The sequence below is a fragment of the Eschrichtius robustus genome, chromosome 16, assembly GCF_028021215.1.
Source record: "Eschrichtius robustus isolate mEscRob2 chromosome 16, mEscRob2.pri, whole genome shotgun sequence".
Classification (NCBI taxonomy): Eukaryota; Metazoa; Chordata; class Mammalia; order Artiodactyla; family Eschrichtiidae; genus Eschrichtius; species Eschrichtius robustus.
Genome location: NC_090839.1, coordinates 18310484 through 18324920, shown reverse-complemented (window position 1 = coordinate 18324920; position 14437 = coordinate 18310484). Strand labels below are relative to the sequence as shown.

Sequence of the window (14437 nt, the reverse complement as noted above, 5' to 3'; positions counted from 1 at the left end):
TATCTCACTCCACGCTCATGCATCTGTTACTTACTGGGGACCCAGAGACGATATTTATTTCCAGACTGGTAATTTATAACAGATTCAAGTGGCCAATACATTCTCGGGTGTGCAAGCAAACGTGCCGGAGGGATGGTTCAGACAGGAGGAGAACCATGGCCTCTGGAGGCCTAGACAGGGCTGGCCCCATCTAGCTCATTATCCAAATGGAGTCGTTTTAATGAATCGTCAAGATCCAATTGTGGATAAATGATTCTAGCACGGGCAGTTAGCCCTCTGGAGTGCAGGGAGGATTTTGGCTGGGTGGAAGCCAGGGCCAAGGGGTGAGCCCTAGACAGCTACCTAGGGTGTGTCTGCCAGGAATCCCCATAGAGATCCTGGGAATTTTGACTTTTCTGGAGTGTACAGGGGGTCACAACTGATGTGATTCCCCTCCCCTCCACCCTGTACTGCTCACACTGTGCTAAAAGGAGCTCAGGCTCGGTGTCTTCTCTGTCCCTCCACTGACTCTCTATTCCCTTCCCTGCTCTGCTCGTGCCTTGGGAGGTTGACCTGTATGGACGACACCATGGGCTTCCATGCCCTCCAGCTGCTAGTTGGGTTTGGTCATGTGGACGACACCATGGGCTTCCATGCCCTCCAGCTGCTAGTTGGGTTTGGTCAATGCGGAGCAGAAGCAGGAGCTCAGAGGCCACTGGGAGGTTGGGGTGCATGTTCTTTTGGGTCTCTCCCTATCAGGTCACCATGGCTTGGCCTTGACTTTCCATCAAAGGCTACAGCGCCAATCAGGCGGCCCCCTCCTTACAGCTACTCTCCCTGCTCTCAGGAGCTTGAGAGCTTCCTGCTGGTTCTAGCCTGGGGGTACTGAACTGCTGCCACTTTGCCTCCCCCCTTTAGTTTCCTTTAATCCTATTCCTACTCTCATTAAATTCCCTTTGAGTGACCCTCTGTCTCCCAATGGGACCCTGACAGACAGACACTTCACATCAGTTGTCACATTCTGGCGGGTTGGCATCATCCCATTTTACAGACATCAGAATGGGTAAATAACTTACCTAAGATCATAAAGCTAGTGAGCAGAAAGGCCTGGATTCAACGTGGCCTCTATAAGGACTGAATTCATGTCACGACTTTGGTCTCGTGAGCCCTTGACTCTAACCACAGCACAGAGTCCAGTATCACTTATTAAGACAGCATCTAGCAGAGACTGTTTGGCCTGTCTGCACAATCTACTTCCTAGAGAGAGGGAGAAGGTGGGCAGAGAACTGGATTCTAGCTGTGTGACCTTGAGCAAGCCTCTTAACCTCCACCCCTGGCCTCTTATCCTTAAAGGCTCTCAGAATGCATTGTGATGATAAGAACCTGGTAGAATCGGGTGCTGTTATTAGTACTGGCGTTGCAGAGATTCACTTGCATTTAAAGCAGTTTCCTTTGTTGCCTATAAAATACCAAAGTGCATCTTGGCTCTGACCGCAGTCACATCCTCACTCAACTTGGGATTGTCTATCCAGGAAAATGCATTTTGCCAGAGGTTAGCACTTAGGCAATGAATGCCAGATATGGCAACTTGGGCCAGCAGACCCCTCATGGGCATGGCTGTCAGCGCTGCCACATCCACTCAGCCAGAGTCAAAGTCAAGGAGAAATGGAAGGAACCAACTCAGTTTGGTTCAGCACGTGCTGCCTGAGTCCCCACTGTGTGCTGCGTGCAAGGTGGTGTCTTTTGAGTCGGTGAGAGGAGCAGGAAGAAGAGCCCTGGCCTGGGAGTCATTCGGGTCTGGTTTCTAGCCTGCTTCTGCCACTGACCAGGTGCCCACGCCCACGCCCAAGCTTTGTAATCTCTTTAAACCTCAGCTTCCCTATCTGGAAAATGGGGGTGGTCATCTACCCTAAAGGGCTATGGGGAGGTCTCAATAAACAGATTCATTTAAAACCACCCCTCACAGGGCCCAAGAGTGACTCATTTAGAGCCCTGGGCTGTTGTCATTGCATTACCGCCGTTATTAAAGCCAGCAGGGCATGGTTGGGGAGGCACCGACGATGCAGACTCCTGCTGTCCCCTCCCTCACATCCTGGAGAAGTTTCATAACCTTGAGAGCCCCAGTTCACTCATCTGGAAATGGGCAGTAATGGCATTTACTTCGTGAGTTATGATACTAGTTAAGGCAATGTTGGTACACTAGAGGTGATCAATAATTCTTAAGCTACCATTGGTCCTTCTTGCCTGACTACCATTGGCTGACTCTCACTCACTGGCTAAAGCAGCACTGTGTTACCTCCTCCAGGAAGGCTTCACTGACCACCCCACTCCCACCTTGAGGCTTTGATTTTCCTTTACGTTCCCACGGCCCCTGCTCTTCGAGGGTCTCTTTTCTTATCTGACTCCCTCACCAGACTTGAGTCCCTTTTAAGGTCTGTGTTTCCAGCACACAGTGGAGGATCTGCTGTGTGTGAGAAATGAATACTAGATGCATGAGGGAAAGGCTGAAGGCATGATGGGTGAATGCTGAGTGCTTTCTCCAGGTTGGAGACAGCCTGCTCAGAACTGGCCCTCTCCTTGTGAACTTTCTTGTTAGCCAGAGTCCAGGCGGAGAACCACTCCAGGTGTTTCAGACAGAGGGAATTCAGTACAGGGAGATGGTTATACAGGTGATGGAGGAGCTGAGTTGCAAAATGGAACAGTGAGGCCACCCAGAGATCGGCAATAGTGAGAGGATGTGGTCACCCCTAGAACCAGCAGATAACGGGAGACAGAGAAGCCACCACAGCCCAGGAGCTGGGGCCATCTTGTCGAGGCTGGATCACTCTGGTGGTCCTGCTTGATGGAGCCACAGATGGGATGCAGCCACTGCTGGAGCTGCCATCCCAGGAAACAAGAGAGCTTCTCCCTTCCCATCACCTGCCAATCTCCCATCGCACCTTCCTTAAAGGGTCAGCTCACTCCCCTCCCTGCACACACGCACACACATGACATGCACATACACACACACACACACAAAGACGCACATGCACACACACAAAGACGCACGTGCACACACGCATATACACACACACCACACACGCACACAAACACACACACACATGCACACACACATGCACACACGCACATACGCACATGCACACACACGCACATAAACATATGCACACACAGACACACATGCACACACACAAAAACACACGCACACACAAACACGCACATGCACACACAGACGCACGTGCACGCACACACACACATGCACACACATACGCGCACACACATGCACACACACACAAAGACGTACATGCACACACACAAACATGCACACACACAATGCACACGCACACAAACGCACGCACACGTGCACACATGCACACACGTGCACACGCGCACATGCACACACCTGCACATACACACATGCACACACACAAGCACACAATGCACACACAAACATGCACACATGCACATATGCACATGCGCACACACACACACGCATACCAGCAACACAAAGCAGAACAGGGAAGGACAAGGAATAGATCTGAGGGCAAACAGGCAAATGCCTAACACAAGGCGCAATACACAATGGGGAATTCAAAAGCATGCCACAGTGCCTTATAGCTTCTCTATAAAAACACTTGGGAGTCAGAGGCAGCAAGGTGGATCTCTGAACCTTTCGTAAAGGTTCTTGGGACTCCTAGCTGAGGTCCTCAGAAGCCTGGCTTGCATCGGTCATTCTGGGATGTCTCTCTGGTCCCAGTGACCATGCTTCCCTTTTACAAACTCTCTTACTTCCGTGTACGCCCGTCTTGGCTCCTGTTGTATTTAGTTCCTTCCTCCATATTCCCTGGAACACTGAAGCAGCCCCCTTTCCTAACTGGGGGTCTTATTCCCAGACCCTCTTCCCTCTCATCTATCTTACCCTGGGTAATAGATAAATCATCCCAAAGCTCAGCTCTGAACCGGTCACCTCCTTGATCAAAAACTTTCCATAGCTTTCTCTTGCCTACAAAATAAAGTCTGACTTCCTACGTTTGATCACAAAGCATCAGTGATCTAGCTCCAACCTTATTTTCCACTATTCCCATTATAGAGTCTCTGCTCCCCTCAAACTGAGCTGCTACGTACCCTCTGCTACATCTCAGCTTGTGCTTTTCTTTGGCCAGAGGCCCATCTTCCCCCTCTTTGATTTTAAATTCTACCTGTGCTTGAAGCTTTGGTTCACATCAAACTTCGCATTCCTGATAGAAGAGTGACTTTTTCTCTCCCACCTCTGAATCCCTGTAGCATTTTATCGGAACTCATGACACTCACCACTTTCTAGTCTGCCCTGGAATTATTGATGTGCACAGCTTATCTTCCTGCTAAGGTTTTAGAGGGTAGAGACCATGGCATTTTTAGCTTTATGGTTCCCATAGCATCCAACATACAGTAGGTATTCTGAAGTTTTTGTTGCATAAATGGCTGTACCTTCAAATAAATGAATGAATGGGTAAACGGACATACATATAAAAGAATTAATGGGTGAATGAACAAAACTGGCAATCCTGGGTTCCCACAGAGCAGGCTACTCCAGCCAGCCTGAAAGTGGATGCAGCTTTAGATGGCTAATCAGCTTGGGTTACACTAGTTACAGGGAGGAGCCAGACCCTCTGGACCTGTTCTAGGAGGGCCACTGTCTGGGAGAGCGGCTGGGGGCACAGCCACAGATCTTGAGCCTACTGCAGCCAACCCCAGAACCCAGCTGCCCAGCCCCGTGGAGAGCCTCACATCAATGTAGTTGGCGTTGATGTAGTCGGAGTGTGGGTCTCCATCCAGCACCAGCAGCCTCACTCGAGAATGGTCATCTGCAGAGAGAGAGAGAGCAGAAAACAAGGGGGTGGGTGATGAGAAGGCTTCGGGTGAGCTCTGCCCTGCTTTAGAGCTACCATTTATCAATCATCATGTACCAGGCACCACGCTACTGACAGACACGCTCTCATTTAACCCCTAGCATCACCCTCGGTTATAATCCCCATTTACAGATGAGGAAATTGAGGCTTAGGGAGATTACTATGCCTTAAAAAGGGCCTGTATATGCTGCTTCTCTTTTTTTTTCACCCACCCTTCTGATTCCGGTTTTGTCATTACCTACCGGGGAGAGTGACCTGCTTCTTTAAATCTTAGTGATTTTGTCATTAAAATGGGGATGGAAACGCCTTCTCCAGAGGACAACGCAGGAAAGACCATATGAAAACACTCAGGAAGCGAGAAGTGTTAGATCCAAATTAATATGCCCCATTTTCATGCTTGCTTAAAACTGGCAAATTTACCTATTTTCCACAACTGCACAAATGCTTGCCTTTTGCCTCTTGGAATATTGCTGCAAATAGACTGTCGGCCACATATTGTTATCAGTACTATCATTCAAGTGAAGCTGACTAAATCATTATATTAAAAGAGATCATCAATAACTAAAAATCGTGTTACAGAGAATACCATTTCAAAAACAATCTAGGCACAAACAAGATTTGCAGGCTTTAGTCAATGGCACACTTACTTCAAATAACACCCAATAAAAATGATTTTAAAAATAACCTATTACAGCAGAAGAATCAGGCTAATCCTTTACAATTAACTAAAGTGAGCTCCGATATGCTAGAGGACACGCAAACAGAACACCTGGGTTGGTTCTGGTGGGGGGAGGGGCTCAGCTTTCTGTTCCCGTCACTATGCACGTATCACCGTGTGTTGCTGCATCCACTGGCCAGGCCACCTTACTCTAGGGCAGGGCTAGGGCTCCCCATAAGTGGACTGGAGAACTCTGGGCACCCCCCCAAGGGTTTATGGGGATCAAGGAAGTCGGGTCACCATATCCCATTAGCTTTTTCCAGAACTTTGCAGTTTACAAGGCCACCTATTACTACTAACTGGAACCCCCATGAACAGGGACATTAGGTGTTTTGCTCCTTGTTCTATCCTCTGCACGCACCTGTGACAGGTACTCAATAAGTACTCGGTGAGTACATGAATGGATTATCTCACTGGACTCTCACAGTGACCCTGGGAGAGAAGTAAGACGGATGCTGTTAACCTTTGTTACAAATGAGGAAACTGAGGCTCCCAAGGATTGACTGGCCACATGGCCAGTGGATGGTGGAGCTTGGAAGAGTGGGGTTCTCTTAACCCTGAGCTCAGACACTCCTGATTCCCCAGAGGGGTCTAAGCAGGATAGTAGAAAGTACTTCAAGGGTACAAAGCAGAGGGAATTAATGACAGAGAAGTGGTTACCTGGGTGATGGAAGAGTTGAGAGGCTAAAGGGAGGAGGGAGAAGTAACTCAGAGATAAACATCAACAAGGAGACACTGCCTCCCCAGGGTCGGTGGGACAGAGGGAGGAAGCCAGGGCACCAGAGCCCAGGGGTGGGGGCCACCTGTGGAAGCTGGAGCTGCAGTGGGCCTCTCTGGTGGGAGCTGGAGAAAAGGAGGAGACTCCCTCACTGTTCAAGAAGGTGCCTCTGATTGGGACAGAGAGGGAGAAATACCCCGGCTTCTTCCTTTCTCCCACCTTCCAATCTCCAACCAGTGCACGTCATTGGCCAAACAGCAGCCAGCTGACAAGAGAGGCTGAGAAATGCAACCTGCAAGGGTCAGATCCCTATGATGGAAAGTTGAGCAGGAGAAGGCAAGGAATGGGACCAAGGATGGACAAGCAGGCCGGGGCTGGACAGGACACCACCCCACGTCCATTCATTCATTAACTAATTAATCAATTCAAAAATAGTTAAGTGAGCATCTGCCATGCGGCAGGCACTGTGCTAGACACTGAGCTACACTGGATGCCACGTTTCTTACTCATCATGGGGAAGAGTTTCCATGGAATCAACCAGAGGGAGTGGGGGGGAGGTCAAAGTGATCCCTTTGGGTGGGTGGCAGAGTGGGGTGTGAAGTGGGGAAGGAGTTTGAAGCTAATCTTTATGGAGTTGATGGTAGATACCAGAGGCTTCACATACATTATCTCACTCAATCATTTATTCCTCCAAATTGCTCCATAGATTATTATACTAATGATGTAGTATTTTTAGTCTTCCCATTTCACAGATGAAGAAACTGGGGCTCAGAGAGATTAAGCAAGTTTCCAACATTACACAGCCTACAAGTGGCTGGGATTCTATCTTAGGACTGTCTGACCCTGAATCCCTGCTCTGTTCACACGATGTGCTGTCCCTGGACTTCTAGCATCTCGCAGGTACTGCAGCCTGTGCAAGTGTCTGGTCCCCAGCTCCTGCAGTGGGACGTCCTGGGGGACATCCACCCAGCAGGGGTTCAGACAAGACCCAGCACCTGACTCCGAGCTCAGACTGTTAAGCCCTGTTACCAGCGGTTACCAAAACGGTAAGGCTCAAAAAAGTGAAAAATGCATAATGTGTTTTCACTCATTGGTCTCACTAATGACTTATTGATTCAAAAAATCTCCTTTATTTATTGAGTTATGCCTGCCCTTGAGGTCTAAAGCACTGGAAACAGAGATTCTGGTGTAAAACGTTGAAAGGGAATTTTCATTAATATAAAATGAAATTGAAAGTCTGAAAGCAAATATGATTAAAAAGAAAAAGAAAAGAAACAAACTTATTCCTTTTAGTTTTATATTCTTAAAAGATGAGAGTGCCTCTAACCACCAGATGATGGCGTTTGTCAATATCACCTCTTTATTCATTTATTGAGAACAAATTCACTGAGCACCTACTACACACAGGCTTGTTGAAGGGACTTGGAAAGTATTTTCCAAGTGCTTAGGGAGTTTGTCAATGTAGTGGGGGAGACAGACTGTACACAGAAGTGAAATTTCAAGGTCTAGAAAGTGGGGACTAGAGGGCTTTGTGAAGTGATATGTGAATGAGGAATTGAAAGTAAGGCTTGACCAAAGGACAACGAGGAAGGGTCTTTCCATCAGAGAGAACAGCAAGAGTGAGAGCAGAGGTCCTGGAAAAGCAAGCATATCGGCGACCTGCAAACAGTTTCTTGTCTTGTGAACATGGAATGGGAGGCAATTAGCAGTGGGAGAAGAGGCAGAGGAGGTAGATGGGGGTTAGACTGAAGAGGGCTTTCTACGCCCTATTCAGGTACTTAGATGCAAGTCACCATGCCGGGCTCTGCAGAGCATCCAAATAGAGACTATCTTCTGAGACTGTGAAAGGGTACTTTAGTACAAAATGATCAAGATTTATTCCCACATGGGCTAACCTGTGGCAAGTAGGACAGTAGACGTGGTGATGGGAGGTCTGAAGCTATGGGTCAGATCTGGGTTCAGATCTTAGCTCCATCACTTAGCAAGTTAGTTGATCTCTCTAAGCCTTGGTTTTCTTAGGAAAATGCTATAGGGCTCAATACTATATAGCTCACAGAATGTTGGGAGGATTAAATGAGAAAATGCAGGCATGAAAAGTGTGAGGACGTTAAGAGAATGAAAAGATGAGCCACAGATTGGGAGAAAAAGTTTGAAAAAGACTATCCGATAAAGGAGTTGTATCCACAGTATACAAAGACCTCTTAAAGCTCAACAATAAGAAAACAACCCAATTAAAAAATGGGCAAATGATCTTAATGGACACCTCACGAAAAAAGATATATGGATGGCAAATAAGCATATGAAAAGGTTCAGTGTCATATGTCATTAGGAACTGCAAATTAAAACAAAAAGACACCTCTACTCACCTACTAGAATGGCCAAAATCCAGAACCCTGACAACACCAAATGCTGGCGAGGATGTAGAGCAACAGGAATTCTCACTTATTGCTGATGGGAAAGCAAAATGGTAGAGCCACTTTGGAAGACAGTTTGGAAATTTCTTCCAAAACTAAACACACTGTTATCATATGATCCAGCAATTACTGTCTGGTATTTACCCAAATGAGCTGAAACTTACGTCCACACAAAAACCTGCACATGAATGTTTATAGCAGGTTTACTCATAATTGCCAAAACTTAAGAAAAACCAAGATGTCCTTCAATAGGTGAATGGACAAACAAGTCATGGTACAGCCATGTCTTTGGTAATATAAAGAAATGAGTTCTCAAACCACGAAAAGACATGGAGGAAACATAAATGCATACTGCTAAGTGAAAAAACCCAACCTGAAAGGCTTCATAGTGTATGATTCCAAGTCTATGACATTTTGGAGAAGGCAAAACTATGGAGGCAGTAAAAAGATCCGTGGTTGCCAGGGACCTGGGGGGAGGGATGACTAGGCAGAGCACAGGGAACTTTTAGGGCAGTGAAACTTCTGTATAATACTGTAATTGTGGATATGTGTCACTGTACAGTTTTTAAATCCTACAGAACTGCACAACACAGAGTGGACTTGAAGGTAAACTGTGGACTTTAGCTAGTAATAATGGATCGCAAAGCACAGGGAGATCAGCTCGGTGCTTTGTGACCAGCTAGAAGGGCGGGATAGGGAGGGTGGGAGGGAGGGAGATGCAAGAGGGAAGAGATATGGGGATATATGTATATGTATAACTGATTCACTTTGTTATAAAGCAGAAACTAACACACCGTTGTAAAGCAATTATACTCCAATAAAAATGTTAAGAGAAAAAACAAAACCAAACACTAAAAAAAAAAAAAGATGTGGTGTATATATATATATATATATATATATATATATATATATATATATATATATATATATATATATATATATATATATATGATGGAATATTACTCAGCCATAAAAAAGAATGAAATTTTGCCATTTGCAACAACATAGATGGACTTGGAAAGTATTATGCTAAGTGAAATAAGTCAGACAGAGAAAGACAAATACTGTATGATATCACTTATATGTGGAATCTAAAAAATACAACAAACTAGTGATTTTAACAAAAAAGAAGCAGACTCACGGATACAGAGAACAAACTAGTGGTTAGCAGTGGGGAAAGGGAAAGGGGAGGGTCATTATAGGGGTAAGGGATTAAGCGGTACAAACTGTTATGTATAAAATAAGCTACAAGGGTATAATGTACAACACAGGGAAAATAGCCAATATTTTATAATAACCATAAATGGAGTACAACCTTTAAAAACTGTGAATCATTATATTGTACACTTGTAACTTATATAATATTGTACATCAACTAAACTTCAATAAAAAAATGAGATACTACCTTATAAAACAAATGGATCAATATTGGTTCACCAATTGTAACAAATGTATCACACTGATGCGAGATGTTAATAACAGGGGAAACTGAAGGGGGATGGGAGGTAGGAGTAAACAGGAACTCTCTGGACATTCCGCTCAATTTTTCTGAAACTAAAACTGCTCTTAAAAAAAGTGTGAGGACAGTGCCTGGTATGCAGCAGGTGCTTAATAAATGGTGGTTCTGGGCTGGTAGTGAGGCAGGCAGTGAGCTGATGGCGGAGACGGTTAGAAACTTAGTGCTTCCCATTTGCCCTTCTGTACAAAATGTAAATCCATCTTTCTGCAGAGGCAAAGAGTTACTGTGTATATTCATGAAAGGGCAGAATTCAGCTATTCAGGTCCACCAGAAAGGCATTGCAAGGAGGAGCACTGCCCTCATGGTTTATTTATTCCTTCTGGGAGATGCTAATATTATTCTGTGTCCCCTTCTCCCTCTAACTTTATATAATTAGAAGGATAAAAAAAATTGTGTTTATCCACATGCACATGGAGAAAGACGGGGCAGTGGGCGATGTAAAGGAGTTTATACAAAGTAATTTACAAGCAGCCCAGAATGTTCAGTATGCTCTATCTACATTTTGCAAGCTTGAGAAACAGCTAATCTGGTACTCCTTGTTTGATATTCAAGACGAGTGAAGAAGTCACATAGAGGAGAAACAAACCCCTCAACAGTGAGGTAAGAGTAGGTGCAGGAGCCTGGCTTCACCCGGCTCTCAGCTGAGGCAGGAGGGGGGCCAGCACTGGCTTGCACAGAGGAGGAGAGAACCAGTGGCCACCGGTAGAGAGAAGGCATAACTGCAAAGACACGTAGATCCAAAGAGTTCCCCGGAACACAACTCAAGGGGAACAGAAACACTGCCCCTCTAGAATCAATCTGTTCCTTGTAGTTTTCGAACAAAGCCCAGTGGTAGGTTGTAAAAGTTTAACAAAGAGCTCTCTGGAGGAAGAAATGGCCCTGATCTGTAACATCTGATTTCTGTGATATAAATACTCCCACCATGACTGATTTCAAGCTACCAAGGTGGTATCAACTGGCTCACAAAATTCCTGAAAAATTTAACCATCATCTCTTGCAAGCTGGTATGAATCAGTTCCAAGACATCACTGACAGAGAACAAAGCCTGACCAGACCCCACAATGCCTTGCATGATCTGGTTTGGGACCTACTTCCCAGTCCAGCCTCATGCCCCCCTCCCCACATATTACTCTGATAACCGTGCCCTTCTTTCTGTTGCTCAAATGCATGATGTCTGCTCTGACCACAGGGCCTTTGCACATGTAAAGGAATGCCCTCAACCCCATAAGGCTGGCAACATCTCATTCTTCAGCTCAATCTTCCTTCCTCAGGAAGCCTTCTATGATCTCTCTACCCCAGACTCTGATAGCTCCCTGTACTTGTCTTCAGGGCTCTTAGAGCAGTTTTATTTCTGTGACGATCTGACTAACCCATGGCTCTCCTTCACACCCTATTTAAGAAAGGGCACCCTATTTACTAAACTCCTCTATAGTGTATGGCACATAGTAAGTGCTCAGTAATTATCTGTTCAATATATGAATTCATATTTGTGTCTGAAAGGCTGAGAACCAGAAAGGAGCCGGTCCCTTGCTTTTAGCCATACAATTGATTTTAGGTAACCTGGCCTGGGACCCAGGCTCTTTCCTCTACACAAGGCTGGCATAGTGTGCCTGGATCCTGTGCTCAAATTCTTCCTCGCCTCATAGCTGACCCCTCATCCCACCTGCAGACCCAAGACTGGCAGCCAATCATTGCCTTCAGCACGAGAGAGGGAGGGGTTGGGAAGGCTCTGAAGGCAGACCTGAAGTCTGTCACTAACTCTATCACCCAGAGCAGTTGATGTACCTTCCCGAGCCTCAATTTACCCAACGACAACATCAAAATCCTCTCTACCTTTGCAGACTTGTTGCAAGGATGAAAAGCAGTTAGATATGAAGGCACCTGGTGTATTGTAAGAAATCAATGCAAATGTGTAAATTCAGTTTTATTGTAATTCTAGACCAGTGGTTTTCAAAATATAGTTCCTTGGCCAATAGCATCAATGACATCTGGGAACTTGTTAGAAATGCAGATACTGGAGTCCCAGCCCAGACCCACCGAATCCGAACCTCTGGGGTGGGACCCAGCAATCTGTATTTTAACAAGCCCTCCAGGAGATTCTGATGCACACTCAGGTTTCAATGTACAGACCATTTGATGTTCAGTTATTTAGCATAGGGGGTGCCTTGGCTATTCAATTCGTCTTGGGAAAGACCAAAAGTTTTTACTGGAATTAGGCCGTGAGACTAGAGACTCACCTGTGCTGGGTGTAAGGAACAGAAATCTATCTTTGTGGAGTGCGTAAGATGCTCCAGGCACCATTCTAGAAGCCTATGGATGCTATGCCATTTGATTCTCATCGTAACCCATTCTGTGGCTGAGAAAATCAAGGCTCCAAGAAGTTTAACAACTTCAAAGGTGTAAGGCTGAGAGCTTCCTTGTAGAGTGGTGGGGTCCCTACCTCTCCGGGAACCCCAAGACGCACTGCCTCCACACCCCTCCATGCCGGTTCTGACTCTGACACTGTCCCAACCCACTGTGTGTCCCGCCCCCCATCCCTGGCCAGGGGAGAGGGCGCAGTGTCTTCCCATGCACAGCTTTAACTCTCCAAGCAAACCGCAGCTCGTCCCCCCTCCTCCACCATCAGAGGTAACCCGATAAGTCAGTCTTCTCAAGTCACATCCACTTAGAGCATCAATCACTTCAGACAGGTGGGGCGGGGCAGACAATATCATTTGGATACAGGATGTACTCTCTTCCTGTCTTCCGGGCACTGAGGAAGGTAAAGAAAAGGTGCAATTTTTTCAGAGAAAAGAGATTTGACTCATTACAATGAATTGTGGAGCTGAAAAATCATTTCCTAGAAGTACTGGAAATGTTAAGGCCATCATCTTGCACGAGTGGAGAGCGAGGAGGCAGGTAATCCCGCTGAGACCGCCCAGGTACCCCACTGAAGCTAAAGGTCTCCTCGTTCAATCTTGCTTGAATTACCATTACCCAGGTAGCGGGTGGCCCGGGGATGACAGGGAAACAGCCCGACATTCTGTGCGCCTCCTCATGCTGTCAGCTCCCTGCTGGCGGAGGCTGGGCTGCTCCCTTCTGCCGGGCCCTGTGAGAAGCTGAACACACACCTCCAAGTTATTCCGCCTCAGCGGGAAGGGACCTGGGGTACTTATACCCACACCCACATCACTCATGGATGGAGAGCTGCTCCTGGGGACATTTGATTTCTTGGCAGTCCCGGCAAGCAGGCAGAGAGGGCTCCAGGGACCAGAACAAGTCCTCTGACACACAAGGGCACTGAAGGTTTCTGCACCCGGATCACTCTGTAAGGCCCAGGCAGGAGTCACCCTCAGAGACAGCAAAGGAGAAGGGGGAGTTGGGAACACTGAACAAGGCACCCATTCTGACATCCAGTACGGTCTCCCCAGAAATCAGCAGAGAAACAGCTCTGAGAAGAAGCCCCTGAGTTTGATTTGAATCTGAGCTCCTCCCTGAAAGTGAAAAGAGCCCCTCTGAAGAGTTCATCCTGCTCTTCCATCTGCTCTGAGGCCAGAGACCTTAGCGCATGCTCCCCCAAGAGCACAGGTAAGTCTAGATGCAGAGGGACTCCTTGGTAGGGAGCTCGTGGCATCGGGGCAGCAAGAGCCCGGAGCTCTGGTCCCTGCTGTCCTACAGACTCTGCGTGACCGCGGGCAGGGTTCTACATCTCTGGACCATTGCTCCTTGCCTGTGGACTCAAAGAGGCTAGATTTAGTGTCATCTAGGTTTAAAAGTCTATACAACCAGGCTCAGATTCAATATTTATTCATCTTAATTTGCACGCTTTGCACTGAAAGACGTGAACCTGAGTGTCAGAGAGATGATGTGACCTTGTTGAAGGTCATGCACGAGGTAAAGGGCAGAACTGAGAATAGCACCTGGGTCTGCTGGACCCCATGCCCAGTACTCCAATGCACCTGAGCCCAGGGGCTTGTCTTAAAATAGGGGGTTAGAAGTCTCAGAAAATGAAAATGTCCTGGGTCTCCTGTTTGCCCTTCAGCCTTCCGCACCTGCCTCTCTAAACCGGAAGCCGATCTCTGTGGATAAGATCAGAGGTTCGTACGCTCAACATTGCTAGTCATCAGGGAAATGCCAATCAAAACCTCAGTGTAATATCACCTCATACCTGTAAGAATGGCTATCATCAAAAAGACCACAAACAACAAATATTGGCAAGGATGT

The 14437-nt window shown here is 46.7% G+C and overlaps 1 protein-coding gene across 2 annotated transcripts in view; it reads right to left on the bottom strand.

Annotated features, from left to right (window-relative positions):
• PTPRT (protein tyrosine phosphatase receptor type T) overlaps positions 1–14437 on the bottom strand; it is a 785959-nt gene that overhangs the window by 49320 nt on the left and 722202 nt on the right. For both annotated transcript variants that reach the window (XM_068565244.1, XM_068565245.1), the window contains exon 17: positions 4744–4820. In XM_068565244.1, the coding sequence (XP_068421345.1) occupies positions 4744–4820 (77 nt within the window). The remainder of the gene's footprint in view (positions 1–4743; positions 4821–14437) is intronic.